This window comes from Camelus ferus, chromosome 6 (genome assembly GCF_009834535.1).
Source record: "Camelus ferus isolate YT-003-E chromosome 6, BCGSAC_Cfer_1.0, whole genome shotgun sequence".
NCBI lineage: Eukaryota > Metazoa > Chordata > Mammalia > Artiodactyla > Camelidae > Camelus > Camelus ferus.
Genome location: NC_045701.1, coordinates 69,006,608 through 69,021,605, shown reverse-complemented (window position 1 = coordinate 69,021,605; position 14,998 = coordinate 69,006,608). Strand labels below are relative to the sequence as shown.

General features: G+C 34.1%; 1 protein-coding gene across 3 annotated transcripts in view; it reads right to left on the bottom strand.

Annotated features, from left to right (window-relative positions):
- PSEN1 (presenilin 1) overlaps nt 1-14,998 on the bottom strand; it is a 62,284-nt gene that overhangs the window by 21,425 nt on the left and 25,861 nt on the right. For all 3 annotated transcript variants that reach the window (XM_006184507.3, XM_006184508.3, XM_014559055.2), the window contains exons 5-7: nt 13,865-14,006; nt 8,443-8,510; nt 3,959-4,179 (exon numbers count right to left, since the gene is read on the bottom strand). In XM_006184507.3, coding sequence (XP_006184569.1) covers nt 3,959-4,179; nt 8,443-8,510; nt 13,865-14,006 — 431 coding nt within the window. The remainder of the gene's footprint in view (nt 1-3,958; nt 4,180-8,442; nt 8,511-13,864; nt 14,007-14,998) is intronic.

Sequence of the window (14,998 nt, the reverse complement as noted above, 5' to 3'; positions counted from 1 at the left end):
TTAAGAGGGAAGTAAATTTAAACAAAACAAACTAACAAACTTTTTGCAACAGAACGTTTAGCATTTCTTTAGTTTTCTCATCAAAAGCACTTCACAAATATTCATCTCAGAATGTGGTACTGAAAAGTAGCTTATTTTACAAAAACAGCATCAGAGGAGGAAGCAATATGTCTAAATGATTATTGATTCTATCATCATCTCCTTCCATCAAATGCAATTTTTCTTACATTTGCTGTGTGAAGAGAATTCAGAATACAGAAACATTTAAAATAATTTTAAACATTTAAAATAATTTTAAACATTTTAAAAAAAGTAAAACTATACAAGTACAGCCAAATTTGTAAAGGAAGATTTGATAGCTTGTGTAGTGGTCATGTCTTCTTTTATACTACTACAATAATACACACACACACACACACAGAGAGAGAAAGAAATTTCTCCTCTCACTGCTTCCTCTGTGTTATGGATGAGAAAAGGGAAATTTGCCATACTCTGAAATAATGAGATTTTTTTTTCAACGTGTTTGAAGCTGCAATGTCCTGTAACTAGGTTTTAAGACATACTCCTACTTATAGAACTGCTAATTGATAAACTCCTTTATTTTTAGAGCAGTTAAAGTGAATTAAAATTAATTGTTTTGAAATTTTTAGAACAACCTTTGTGACAAATTAAACATCTTAAGACCTTGTGAAAATGGCATTAAGAATCATTATTCTAAATATTAGACACAAAAGTCTCTTATTTTAAAGCTCAAAGGTTTGTAGAGATGATAATTTGTACATGTACAGAGGGTTGATGGGAGAAGCAGTGTGCTGTAGCAGAAAGAATACAGGACTCGGATTCTAGACAAAATGGCCTAAGCTTGGGCAAATACTTCATCTCTATAAACTTTAGGTTTCTTGGCAGGAAAACAAGGATAACTGCCTTGCTTACTTCACAGGATTATATATTTTTAAAAAACAGCTAATATTTTTAATACTGATACTGTTCCAAGTGTATTATATGCACTGTTTAATTTAATCTTCACAGTAACTAAGACTCAGGGGTTGAGTAATGTGTCTGTGGCCCCATACCCATTAAGTGTTAGGAGTAGAAGAGTCTGGATTTAAACCCAGTCTGTCCCCAGAACTAGCACTTTTTTTTTAATATAAAAAAATGGAATCAGACTCTTTATTATGATTCACCCCCAATGTTTGATGACAAATACGCCATTTTCAGTTAATTAAGTTTTAACTTGCTCTACTGTGTTGTAATGGTGCCCTATGAGGCCTGGAGCATGAACCAGTAAGTCTGGTGGAGGTTCCACTGAACACCTTGTTCAGGAGCCCAGCATTCTGTATCTTTAGAAGTAAAAGGGTCACTATTAACAATGCTTAGAACTCCAAAGTGGATAAAGTAAGGAGGCCTGTATCGTGGCTATAATATATAGAGAGACATGTGTAACTTTGATCTATGTTTTTGGTATCTGTGAGGCAAGAGAGTCTCACAGTTATTTTCCCTAAAGACAGAAACCTTGGATAAGTAATTGCTGTTGCTACCACTGGCAGTAGCAGGTGGCTAGATCACTGGCCTAAGAGTCTATAAAAAAACAGATGGAGCCAATTGTTGGCCAGGGTAAGATGACTGCCTAAAGTTTAGCTAAGTTTGCTGACCCTTGGATCCCATTCTTTGATCAAGGATGCCTGGATTAAGGAATAAAAGCGCAGCTCTCCAACAAGCTCCATCACATGTAGTTTGGATGCTGTCCATAAAGTGTGTAAACTCCCACTGCTGTTTGGTCACTCATTTGATCCAAAAGGGCTCCCGAGGCAGCCAGGGGTCCAAGAGAGGGGCAACCTGTAGCACCCTGTCAACTGGCAAGAGACAGAGGAAAGAAGAGGCCACCCTCTCCTGCAGGTGGCATACTCTCGAGGACCCAGACTTAGCTCCATCATACAGATAACATTTCTGTCTTAGCAGGAAGGCCCTGGAGGCTGTGCTGAGCTGGTAGAATGCTGCCTCCATGATACGGAGATACGGAGCTTCACAGGTTCACGGCTGTGAGAACCGGTTTCTAGGAGAGCTCAATATGCAGTCAGAAATCACCATCCTATATACGGCATGGGACTCAGAGGGATAGTTCCTCACACCGGAAATCCACGGGAAATTTATGATCATAGTGAGTGCTCCAGAGATTTTAGAAGGTATGAAAAGAGGCTGCTAAAACCTCTAAGTGAATGGTTCTCTGGGGGCAGGGAGAAGAGACACTGATGGGAGTAACTATTTTATTACAATTTGGACAGATTCTAGAGACCTTTGTTCTAAAGGGCCCCAATTCAAGGTGTGTCAATTTGCAAAGGCTTAAGTAAAATTTGTAAGTGAAGGGTCTGTTGTCTCCAGATCTCAAAAAGGCCTAAAAGATACTGGGCTTCTTTTAACATTGTGGGTGCAGAGAGGGTCAACTGCTATTTCTTGACAGTGTCAGAGATGCAGAAGCCCTCAGCTTACCAAATAATTTTCAGGAATTTAACTAGCGTGACAGAGCCTTGCAGTACATACAGGGAAATGCCATTCCCCCTTTATGAGCTCTTTTGGAATATCTGAATGTCCTCAACAAGTAGGTCAAATGAATTTCTTCAAAGGATGATATGATCAGTGTTCTCTGTGCTCTTGGAGAAAAGTCGGATGTGGTTAAGTTCTAGCCTGCAAAGATTAGGTGCAACAGTAGGGCTGCTAAGTAGCTAGGCAAAGATATATGTATCAACCAAAGGTGAAGGCAAACTATGGCTGTTGGAAAAGGCACTGAACAGAAGAGTATATTGGTAAAATCTCTGACTGCAAAATATTAACCAGTTTCTCATTGGATGGAGTCTACAACGGCATTCTTGGTTGTTTTTTTTGGGGGGGGGAGGAAGTAATTCAGTTTACTTATTTATTTGTTTATTTAAGCAGAGGTACCAGGGATTGAACTAGGACCATGCACTCTACCACTAAGCACCCCCTCACCCTAGAACTGCATTCTTAATCATAGCTGTGCAATAAAAGATGAGTACTTTGTAAACCATCAAGTACTATATAACCTAAGGCTATTACAAAAAGTCAGGCACAGAGAATGTGACTTCTATAGTTCTATGACTGACTGCTCAGATATGAGAACAGAACCAATCCAATTCTATTTCCGCAAACTTTTTTTCATCAATCAAGTGGAGATGATGGGGTTTCCTACTACGGGTCATCTGACATTTTAATAAGCACTTGAATAGGGATGAATGAGCCTGCACAGTTATCATATAGGGACCACATACTGACCTCTGAAAACAGAGTTTTTGGCTTTTGTGCAGGGCGATAGCTAGAGTTCACACCTGTACAGCTGCCTTGGTTACTCATGGCTAGGGCATATTCTGACTTCTCAGGACCCACGTCACAATGGTTGCTAATACATTTGAACCTCACATTGCCTAAATATGTTTTATTTTTAAAAGAGTAATTCTATCCACATTTCCTTGTAAAAAGTAGGTAACCTAATTTTTATATTAAAAGTTAGGTGAGCATTTTATGTGTGTCAAACACCCTGCTAGTGCTTTTTAACTCATATTCTGAACTCTTTTACAACTCTGAGAAGTACTGTTTCCATTTTCCAAAAGAGAAAACTGAAGATCAAAGAGCCCAAGTCACCTTCCCAAGGTCATAAAGGCTGTGAGTGGTAGAGATGGGATTCAAATCTAATTCTTACAACCAGCAGTCTACAGATACTTCCTGAGTTAGACTGGGGCAATAATAAAACATTTTTAAAGAGCTTATATCTCAAAAAAATTGAAATCTTCATATGAAAAAGGTACTATAGCTAATTAATTATTTACTGAAAAGCTATGAGACATTCCTGTTATCATTCTCCCTAAGCCAAGATAACTGAAAGAGGAAGGAAAACACACCAGTGAGGTATTTCTGTGATGAACAAAATGTCAGTCTTGGGTTTTACCATATACTGAAATCACAGCCAAGATGAGCCACGCAGTCCATTCTGGGAGGTACTTGATAAATACCAGGGCCATGAGGGCACTGATCATAATGAGATAAGCCTGCTGGAGTCGCAGTGGACCTTTCCAGTGAATGGCAATCATTCCCACCACACCAAAATTCCAGATCAGGAGTGCAACCGTAATGTAGTCCATGGCAACGTTATAGGTTTTAAACACTTCCCTGAAAAAAATTAAACAGATACCTAAAATTATGCACAATAATTTCCATCAAAACATTGTCTGTCTAGAACTATGATTCCCAAACATGAGATACTCATATCTCACCTTCATACTTTTACCATATCTTAAATCAACTGTGCTGTTATTTAACAACGTTTCTTTAAATTAATTCACTTTTTCCCCTCAAGTTAAGCTTATTTTAACAGAAAACTCTGTAACATTCATATAAATGGGAAACCATTATCACAGGCCAGAGCTATAAAAATAAGTACAAAAACTTTTAAGAAGGCCATATAACACCTAAAATGCCATTCTGTATTTTGGGAAACCCTTGTTTGAAGTATCTAAAATTGGAAAAAATTAAACATGCACAATAAATTTTAGAATTAGGACATATGTTATTTTCATAAAATTAAACTTAATACAGCTATCAAATATATATATCTTTTTATACACACACAAACATGGAATACGAGCATGAAACACTATTACCTAAAAGAAATGATCTCATTTACATGAAATAGTATATAAGAAGAGAGAACAAGAGATGGATATATTAATTCCAAAAAAGACACAGGACTTATCTCCAAGTGATAGGAATCTGGCCATATTTTACTTTTCTTCTTTATAATCTTAAAAAATGTCTTTTTGTTTTCCTTTCTTTCTTTTCTTTTTTATTTTACTTTCTTTCTTTCTTTTTTTTTTTTACAATGAATGTTTAGCATTTTTATAATGAAGAACACTATTTTAATTTGGGGGGAAAAATTTCACCATCTAATAATATAGAATACGCTCTGGGTAACTGAGGAGAAAGACAGCACTCATTTAAGCACGAACTGGGTTCTGGGGACTCTCCAGAAAGATGATTTTTTCATTTTGAAATTTCAAAATAAATGTTGAAATTTCTAAACAATGTAGTTATTTGCATTAAGCATTTCAGACATCCTAGCACTCAAAACAAACAAACCATTTTTAATCTTTGACTAAGTAATACATGCATAAAATACATAACATATACTGTGAAAAGTAAGTACCTCCCCCCCAAACCTTGTCCCAAAGTTCCCTTCTCCAAAGGAAAGTACTATTATTAATTGCAGGTATATTCTTTCAGAGAGTGTCCATATATCTTATACATACTTTTTTATTGGGTACAAATGATAGCATACATACTGTTCTAAACCAGGCTTTTTTCTCCTAATGATATTCATGGAGACCTTTCCACATCACTTTATCAGAACTGTCTTATCGTTTTTAATGGCTTTATTGTATGGATGTACCATAAGTTACTTAACCAGTTTTCTACTGATGGACATTTAGATTGATTCCATTCTTTTGCTGTTAGAAACAATGCTGTAATGATTATCCTTACAAATTACTAGGTTCAGGACATACGCATTTAGAGTTTTAAGCAGTATGTCAAATTGCTCTTAATAAAAGTTATAAACCAATTTGTGCTTATTTCCCTGCAACCTTGCCAAATTAGAATAGTTACCCAATTATTTAATCTTTGTTAATCTAATACACAGCTTTAATTAGCATTCATTTTATAAGGAGTGTGTGCATGTTTTCATATATTTAAAAGTAACTTGTGTTTCTGTTAACTATTTTTGCGAATCCTTTGCCCATTTTTTGTTAGGTTGTTGGTCTTACTGCCATGTACATTTATATATAAACTAAATTAGCCTTTGTCTATAAAATAAGTTGAAAATACACTTAGCAGTTTGTCATTCATCTTCTGAGTTTTTCTCATGGTGTGGTTGGTTGGCTGGTTGGTTATTTTGGGTTTTGTTTAAAAGGTCCTTCCTTAATCCAATGTTTTATATATATAGGTGTGTATATATACTTGTATTTTAAAAATAATACAACTTAAAAAGTCCTTTCTTAATCTAATGTTTTATATATATTTTATATGTGTGTGTGTGTGTGTGTGTGTATAAAATCAAATTCCCCATTTCCCATAGTTTTCTTTAGTCCTTTTATGGTTTCACTTTCATATTTAAAATTTTAATCCATTTGGAATTTATCCTGGTATAGATACAAGGAAGAAGTCCAGATTTTTCCCCCAAGATGATTACCCAATTATCCCAACATCAATTACCAAATAATCCACCTATGGCCTACTAATTCTATACTATCTTTACCACAGATTAAATTCCTTTATATATGTTTAAAATTCCTTTATATATTAAATTCCTATATATATCTGAGCTTTTTTAAGTCTTTCTAGTATTTTCTATGGATCATCTATTCATGGTACAGGTGACCCTATTTTAATTATCGTAGTTTTATAATTTCATAACAGGTAGGACTAGTACCTCTTCATTTTTTTCCTTTTTCACAATTCTTTGGGTATCTTCACTTACTTATTTTTCCAAATAAACTTTAAGATCATCTAGTCCAGATTAAAAGTAAATTCTATTCATATCTTTATTGAGTTTATATTAAAATTTAAAATAAACTTAGAACTGATATTTTTGTGACATTCTTTCTATATCACCTGGTATAATTTTCCATTATGTTTAAGTCTTCCAAATTTTAATCCCTTAAGCATTTAAAAATTTCTTAATAATACATCTTGTGCAATTCTTGTTTAATCTTAGATATTTTATCTTTCCTGATGCTACCACAAATGGGATTTTTTCTTTTAAGTTTTCTAATTATTTATGTGATGATTATTGATTTATGTTTATTAATTTTGTATTCAGTCGCCTTACCAAATTTACTTAGTGATTCTAAGTGTTTTTTGGTTAGTCCTGAAACGAAGTAAATAATCATTTTATCTTTGAACATAACTTAACCTTCTTTTCCAAATTGTATAGCTCTTATTTCTTTCCCTCATTTAATCATGTTCACTACTCCCTCTAGACAACAACAGTGATATAGGAAATCTTCATCTTGTCCTGATGTTAACAGGCATGCTTCTAGAGTTTTCCTAAGGGGATGACACCAGCCTTTAGAATGAGAATCACATTTTATCATGTTAAAGAAGTAATCATCTGTTTGTCTTAATACAGAATTTGATCAAGGGCAAGTGTTGAATTTTATCAAATGCTTTTTAGCCTGTACAAGACGATGACCTAGTAATATGGTGACTTATATCGGTATTTCCTAGTAATGAACCAATCTTCCATTCTGCAGACAAACTCCACTTGGCATAATGTATTACTCCCTCAATGTGTTGTTGCTGAATCTTGTTTGTTAATATTTAGTTATTCTTTTGACATCAATAAATAGGATAGGTCTATAGTTTCTTTTTTCTTGATAATTTATAGGTTTTTTGGTATCAATGTTATGCTGGCTTCACAAGACAAATCTGGAAGCTTTTCTTCTTTTTATATGTTCTGGAATACTTAGAATAGTATTAGAGTTATCCAATCCTTAAAGGTTTAGCAGAATTTCCCTATGAAACTATGGGCCTGGTATTGTTGTTACTGGTGGAGGTGGGATGAGAACCTCTTCAACAACTTTCTGTATTTTTTCTTTGCTTTACTTAAATTTTCTGTTGCTTCAGTGGTCAGTTGTGGTAATGAATTTTTCTCTAGAAAATCATCCATTTCATAGAGATTCTCACATTTATTTATTTTGTCTATGGTTATTCCCCCTGCTTCTACCAAAAAATTAACTCTTCAATTTATTTTTTAGTTTTACTGCTTTTGTTCCTAATTTAAGAGTTAATGCAATGGTTCATAACAAACTGTATTCTGCCACTGGGGCTGAGAGAAAGGACAGGCTGACAAATCTCTGAGCCTCTCTGTTCTCTTCAACAGAGCAGCTTCACTTTTTCTATTTTATATATGAAATTTTCATGTAAGATTTCATTTGAAAGAAAAATGATGAAACAACAGAAAAGTTTGAAAACCAATTAATTCATGTTTATATACATGCTTGAGTACTTAAACATTCTGATTCATAGATTTCTACTAGAAGTAAAGAATATAATAATTTTTACTTAAAAGGGCTTAAAATGAACTAGTCTTGAATTCTTTCAGTTCTGCTGATTATAAACAAGGATCAACAAAAGAATATTCCTATGATAATATCAACTAGTTTTTTTATTGAGGTATAGTTGATTTACAATGTTGTGTTAGTCTCTAACTAGATATATATCTATATATCTATGTATATATATTTATATACCAAATATGACCTATGTATAAAAACAACTATAATTTAAGAGTAATTCACAACAATATACGGTTTTAAATGACAGTTACAGAGCCCAGAGTTCAGTTCTGAAAAATAGACCAAATATTTCACCACTTACCCTAAGTAAATGAATGAGAAAAAGAACAGCAACAATAGGGATGAAATAATAAGCCAGGCATGGATGACCTAAAAAGAAAGTGTTTCAATATAATTAACAGATCCCATAACCCTAAAATAATCCAAATTTTTTACTTCAAAAATAGTATATTATTTCTATATATGTTACGATATTCAAATGGCAGGGCAAAAATGGCTTTGGGATCTGTAAATACTTAGAACTCAAGTGCTGAACTACTCACAATAGAAAATAGAAATTTCAGCAAGACATATATAGAGCCTTGTTCCTTTAGAAACGGGTAAAATTTTAAAAAGAAAAAGAATGCATTCTAAAATACCAAATTATCAAAACGGAGCCAACAATTGGCTTTAAAATAGCAATATTTTCAACGGAGGAATTTTGTGTGTTTCTGAAATAGACAATAAATAAATTGAAAAAATGAATAATAAATAAAATTCAATAAAATTGAAAGCCAGATATGCACTTAAGTAACCTATGTATACATACATTAACGGTACAGAGAAATTATGCCTTCTAAATATAACCATTTGACAAAAGAAAATTCAGAATCTGAGGTTTCAGGAAGTATTGCAATGCTATGTTTATTTCACCCGGTTCATTAATAAGTATCAATATTACAAATTCTTTGAAACACTTAAAATCAGTTCATTATCATGCAGAATTCATAAAGGACTATATAATATTAGTCACTAACTCAGGAACAGCTAGCTTATTAATATGAGAGAGAGAATCAGAACTTGATTTTTATAATCTACTATACAAAATAAAAATTTTTACTTATAATTTTATGCAATGAGTCTACTTGGGAAAATGCTACAACCCAAGGAGTCTGGAGCTTTAAAAAAATAGAATGGAGAAGCATAAGTTGTCAAGTAATTTCTAACAAAAAGTAAAGTTATTTTGAAGTGGATATACTCATAATATGCTTTAATCTTTCAATTAAGTAGCTCAAAAGGAGCTACTTAACCAACAACTTAAACTTATCTCTTAACCTGAAAAGATCAAAGCAAACCTTGAAGAAAAGAAGAAAAGAAAAGCTCCAAATCAAGAATATTATTTTGTCCTCTTTTTTTCCCTAAATCTCCCACACCAACCTCCCAGGTCCAGCTGTGTCAATAGTCCTGCTCCAAAGCTATCAAAATCTCATTGCGATTAGAATCCATGTTAATTTTCTCTTGTGGTTCTGTCCTGATCACCCAAGGTGATCTGTGATTGTTAATTCCTTTGAAAGAAAATTTTCTTAAAAGTTCTCGCTGCTTCTCTTTCTTTAAAACAACCTTATGAAACATTAGAATTTGGGAAAAGGTCAAAAGAGTAGCTTTACAAGGAAGTTGTTATTCCTTGGACAACAGAATACTCTAAATTGACCGTCCAAACAACAAATTTAATTTCTGGTGCTTTTTTGCGAAAGCTTCCTTTAACATTTTATTATAAAAATTTTCAAACACATGGTGAACCACTGCCCACATACCACCTAAATTTAACCATTCACACTTCGCTGTACTTGCTGTGTAACATTTCTATCCACCTCTCCATCCATTAGTCCATTTTAATACACATCAAAGTAAACTGAAGACACCTGTAATTTCTAAGTACTTTAAGTTAAGCAAAGAATTCAACCTTAGCAAAATATTCTAAAGGGAGCCCTTGATCTATTTCAGCAAATAAACCAATAAGGCTTAAGCAGAAAGGTCTCTTCCCACCTGCATCCCAGTCCACATGCTCACAAGTCTCAGCTTTAGAAATATTCCAAGTTATAAAACTAAAAAGTATGTAAAATATTACAAAATAGAAAAGCTTTAAAGAGTGGGAGATATACACTGGTATTCCATATCAAGCTCCAGACAAAGGGCTAGAGTAAATATTACATACTAGAAATTCTCAACTGTCTTGAGAAACGCTTTTTCTTTTTTTTTATCTTTTTTGGGGGAGGAGGTAAGGGAACATGGGAATGTTTTTTATTTTAAAAAACCAGCATGCTTCTGAATATAAAAGTAACATATGCTTATAACATTTAGAAAATATAGAAACACTAAAAAAAGAAAACAATTCCCACTGACCGATGAGGACCAAGGTTGATATTAACATTTCCTTTTCAGACATGTTTTCTGTCTGCAAGTATAGAGAACTTTTAAAAAATTAGGATCAAGTAACATAAGATTTTATCTTCTGATTTTTAAACTTAATATTTTATTACATATTCTCATGCCACCAAATTTTTTTTAAATGATTTTTAAATGACTAAATAATAGTCTACTTAAATACATGAACCCACAATTTAACCTAATTTGTGGTATTTTCCTTTTTTTTCCCGATTATATTTTATGCTAGATGAATATCCTAGTATGCAAATTTTCTTCAGCATTTTTCTTTCTTTGGGATAAACCATGAAAGCAAAAATTACAGAATTGAAGTGTATAGATGTCTTCTAATTACTGACTACTGATATATATTAGCTTAGTCACTTCACAAAAAAGGTCTGATAAATCTTTAGTAAGTTAAATGTTAATTTGTTTTTTTAACATATATATATATATATATATACATTTTTTTTTTTTTTAAACTAGTGAGGAAATACACATACACATCTCTCCTTATCTCCCTCCTCCTTCTCTCTCTCCTCTCTCTCCTCCTGGCCATCTACATTTCCCTCATAATTTCTCTGCTTGGGTTTTTTAAATTTCTTATTAGTTTTAATTTCTAATTAGCTTTAATTTCTTAATTGTTAAGTTCTCTTCATATTGTAAAAATATTAGCCCTCTGCCTAAAATAATGGTTGTAAAGGTTTTCTTATTTAGGTTAATCACTGATGTTATAATTGTCTGAATTATTACCTAATTCAAAGCTTCTGATGATAACAAAATAACACCTCCCCTTTTTCTGGAACATCAGGTGGTAAAAAACAGGACTTTCTCATCTTACAAAAATCTCTAGCCCAGCTTTCCTGTACTAAAACTCTGAAAGAAGAGAGCCTCTTCCGTAAAGGACATCAAGAATCTCCTCTAAATCCCAAATTTCCAAGCCAGAAATCATGGGTTTTAGTAAGTTACATAGTTTCATCTATAACAAATGGCAACTAATAACTAACTGCCTTTTTCATTTCTTCCTTTTTAAGGTTTGGTTGGTCTTTTAGCTTCTTGTGCTTCTCACAAATATTGCACAACCAACCAATGACATAACAAATCCTCAGGGCTTATTGCCAAACAGGTCCTGGCAAGTTTCTGAATTTCTGACTCAAAAGCTTCTTTTATTTTTTATACTAGGAGTCAAAGTAAACATGTTTCTATAGAATTGGCTGTGCTTGCTAAGACTTGAACATTACAAAGCAAAACAAAACAACACAAACGAATGGGTGAATTTGGAAATCCAGCTGAATATAAACCTTTTAGACTGATATGAAACCTTTTAAACTAATATGAAGCATTAACTAAAAGATGCAAAAAAGTGACCAAAAATACATCAAGAAAGGTTCCAGGTAACATGGAGTAAAAATATATTCCACCCTGTCTCTCTTACCAAATGCAACTACAAAATCTGGATAGAATGCATACAGCTACTAAAGTCTGGGGAATGAGAAGTACTGGGAAGCCAGCAATGAGTTTACCACTTTTTCCCTCCAGTATTACCCTCCTCTGCCAAACTTAACACAACCCAGGTGGGCATCAGCAAGACAATGAGAGCTCCAGGAGAAACTCTTTAACTTCTGGTTAGAGAAGCAGAAAAGAGGTCTCCCAACACCAAAAAAGAATGCAAAATCTCAGGTGATTCCCAATAACAGGAGAAGAAAAAAAAGTAGCACGTAATCCAGATACAAGTCACAAGAGAGTCCAATAAAGCAGAGAAATGGAACTGGCAAGTAAACATTTATATGCAGACAAAATACATATGGTGAAAAAAAGATGAAGTAATTAAGACACAAGCATATTTAAACAGGGGAAGGAGAATGTTTCCCAGCAAAGGTTTACATCATTTGTTCTTTGGCTTTCTGAATGTTGATGACTACGTGTCACCATCATATACATCTTTCCTCTTCAGTCTCCATATGCTGAGGTCAAACTAGCTGGGCATCACTTAGGTTAATACTTCCACCCACTCAACAAACAAGGTTAAATTCCGTACAATTTCAGAGTTTGTTAACACTGAAAAGGTATCTGATCTTACTAGTAATCAAACACAAATTAAAATTAAGACATTTTGTTTTGCCTATAAAGGTTAGCACAGATTTTTTTTTTTTTTTAACTCAGTGCTGGTGAAGACGGGGTAAGACAGCCTCATTCACTACTAGTGTTAAGTACAAACTGATACTATCATTTTGAAAAGGAAATTTTGCATACCAAGACCGTCAAAAATACGTAGAAAATTTGCTCCAGAAATTGTGTGCCTAGGATTTTACCCTAAGGAAATAATCTGAAAAACAAAAAGCTCTATGCATAAAGACATTCATTGTTTTTTAGAATAGTGAGAAACTGGAAACAACTTAAATGTCCAACATCGGGGAAGTTAGGCGAAGTAAATTACAATAGACTCATTGAGTCAAATATTATGTAGCCATTAGATATTTTCTAAGAATTTATAATATAGAAAAATGCTTACATCAAAGTAAAAGTTAAAAGAAGGACACATACTGACTACACATTTTATTTTAACCCTGCTAAAGAATATACAGAAATCAATAAAAGAGAGGAGAACTTAAGTGTTTGAAAGGTTAATATTTACTTCTTTTATTTGAGAATGAGCCTAAAGGTTTATGACTTGTAACAATTTATCATTTTTTCTGTCATAAATCTGAAACATGTGCCAGATGGCCGAAATCCCGAAGTGAGTCATTCAGCTAGAGAGTGAGCTAAGGGCGCAGGGGCTGGGAGGGCAGGGCCTGTGACTTTCTTGCATAACCTCCTCTGCTTTTATTCCTCAAGCAAAGAATTAGTTCTCCTGCAGGAGAGATGGTGAGGGAATGGCTGGCTACCAATTCAGAAGCAGCAATACAGCCAGTTGCTAATGAGTTTAACCACAGCGTCTGAAGGTGGCTTTACTGCTCTATACTTAAGTTGAAAATCTGAATTTTTTTTAAATTATGCATTTTATGGGGACATTTATATCCAATAGTGCTATCTGTCAATGAGGGAATTCACAAAGGTCTTAGGATATATCCTGGAATGTCCTAAGTATACTGCAAGTCAAAACATTATAAACACTTAGATTGTGGTATTATATGAAAACATTTGTCTTCCATTTATGCCTTTTTGTATTTTTTAAATGTTCCACAAATAAGGGGGAAAAACTAAAAATTAACTTAGTTCTAGACTATAAGATCTTTTTCTTTATTAGACCAAGTAAGGTGATAGGAAAACCCGACCATAAAAAGAACATGGTGGGAAGCAAAGCTGTGTCTCTTGCTCACCTTATAGCACCTGTATTTATACAGAACCACCAGGAGAATAGTCATGACGACGATGACGCTGATCATGATGGCAGCATTCAGGATCGAGTGCAGGGCTCTCTGCCCCACAGTCTCGGTGTCTTCTGTGAATGGAGTATAGATTCTATAATAAAACAACACAAAAGCCCCAGGTAAGTGTTAATGGAGATCACAAACCACACCCTCCTCCAACACCAGTTTTGTTTCCCTGATTCAACTCATATAAGTCACTTTTTTCATCTCATCAATCTAGCCAAGAATTTTTAACCTAAGAAAAATAGCTATACGCTAAAATAAAAGGAGATATCCAAAGTATGGAGACCTATGTGAGCCAGACACTGGCTCCATCTAGTGGATACTTTATATTGAGATAATTACTCCATCAAATGTTCTTTCTCCACAGCTTATTAGATTTGTTAAAGAGCTGGATTCTGCCACATAAACTACGTAGGTGACAAGGGGTTGTCAGAAGGTAAAATGGCTTATCATTATCTTTCATCTGTAGGGTGATTGCAACTGGAGTTGCCTTGAGAAAATGTCACATGTCCATCTTCCCCTCACTGCTCATTCACATAAAAGCTTTAATTCCATGTGCCAATGTTCCCAGTTAAAGACTTTATTTCTGCCTTCACTAAGGTTACGTGTGGTCATGAGACTAACTGATGGCCAATGAATTATAAGCAGATGTGTTGTATGGAACTTCCAAGAAAGGAGTAGTTCTGCTGAGAGAAACGTCTTATGTCCTCTTCTCCCCTACTCTTCCCTGCTGTCTGAATGAAGGCTGGGCCTCTGGTGTCAACAATGGACCCCAAAATAACCAAGAGGAAAGAAGATTAAAAAAAACAAAACCAAAGGAGCTTGAGTCCTTGATGAATGAGAAACCACTACGCCAGCCTGAACTACTACTACCTCTGCACTACTCTGTGGAAGAGAGAAAATCCGTGCATCATTTAAACCACTTGTTTTGATTTTCTGTGATGGGCTCAGCAAACGTTCTGTAAAGGACTAGAGAGTAAATATTTTAAGCTTTGTATGTCATAAATAATCTCTGTTGCAACCACTCGACTCGCCATCGTAGTATGAGAGCAGCTGTAGACAATATATAAAAGAATGGAC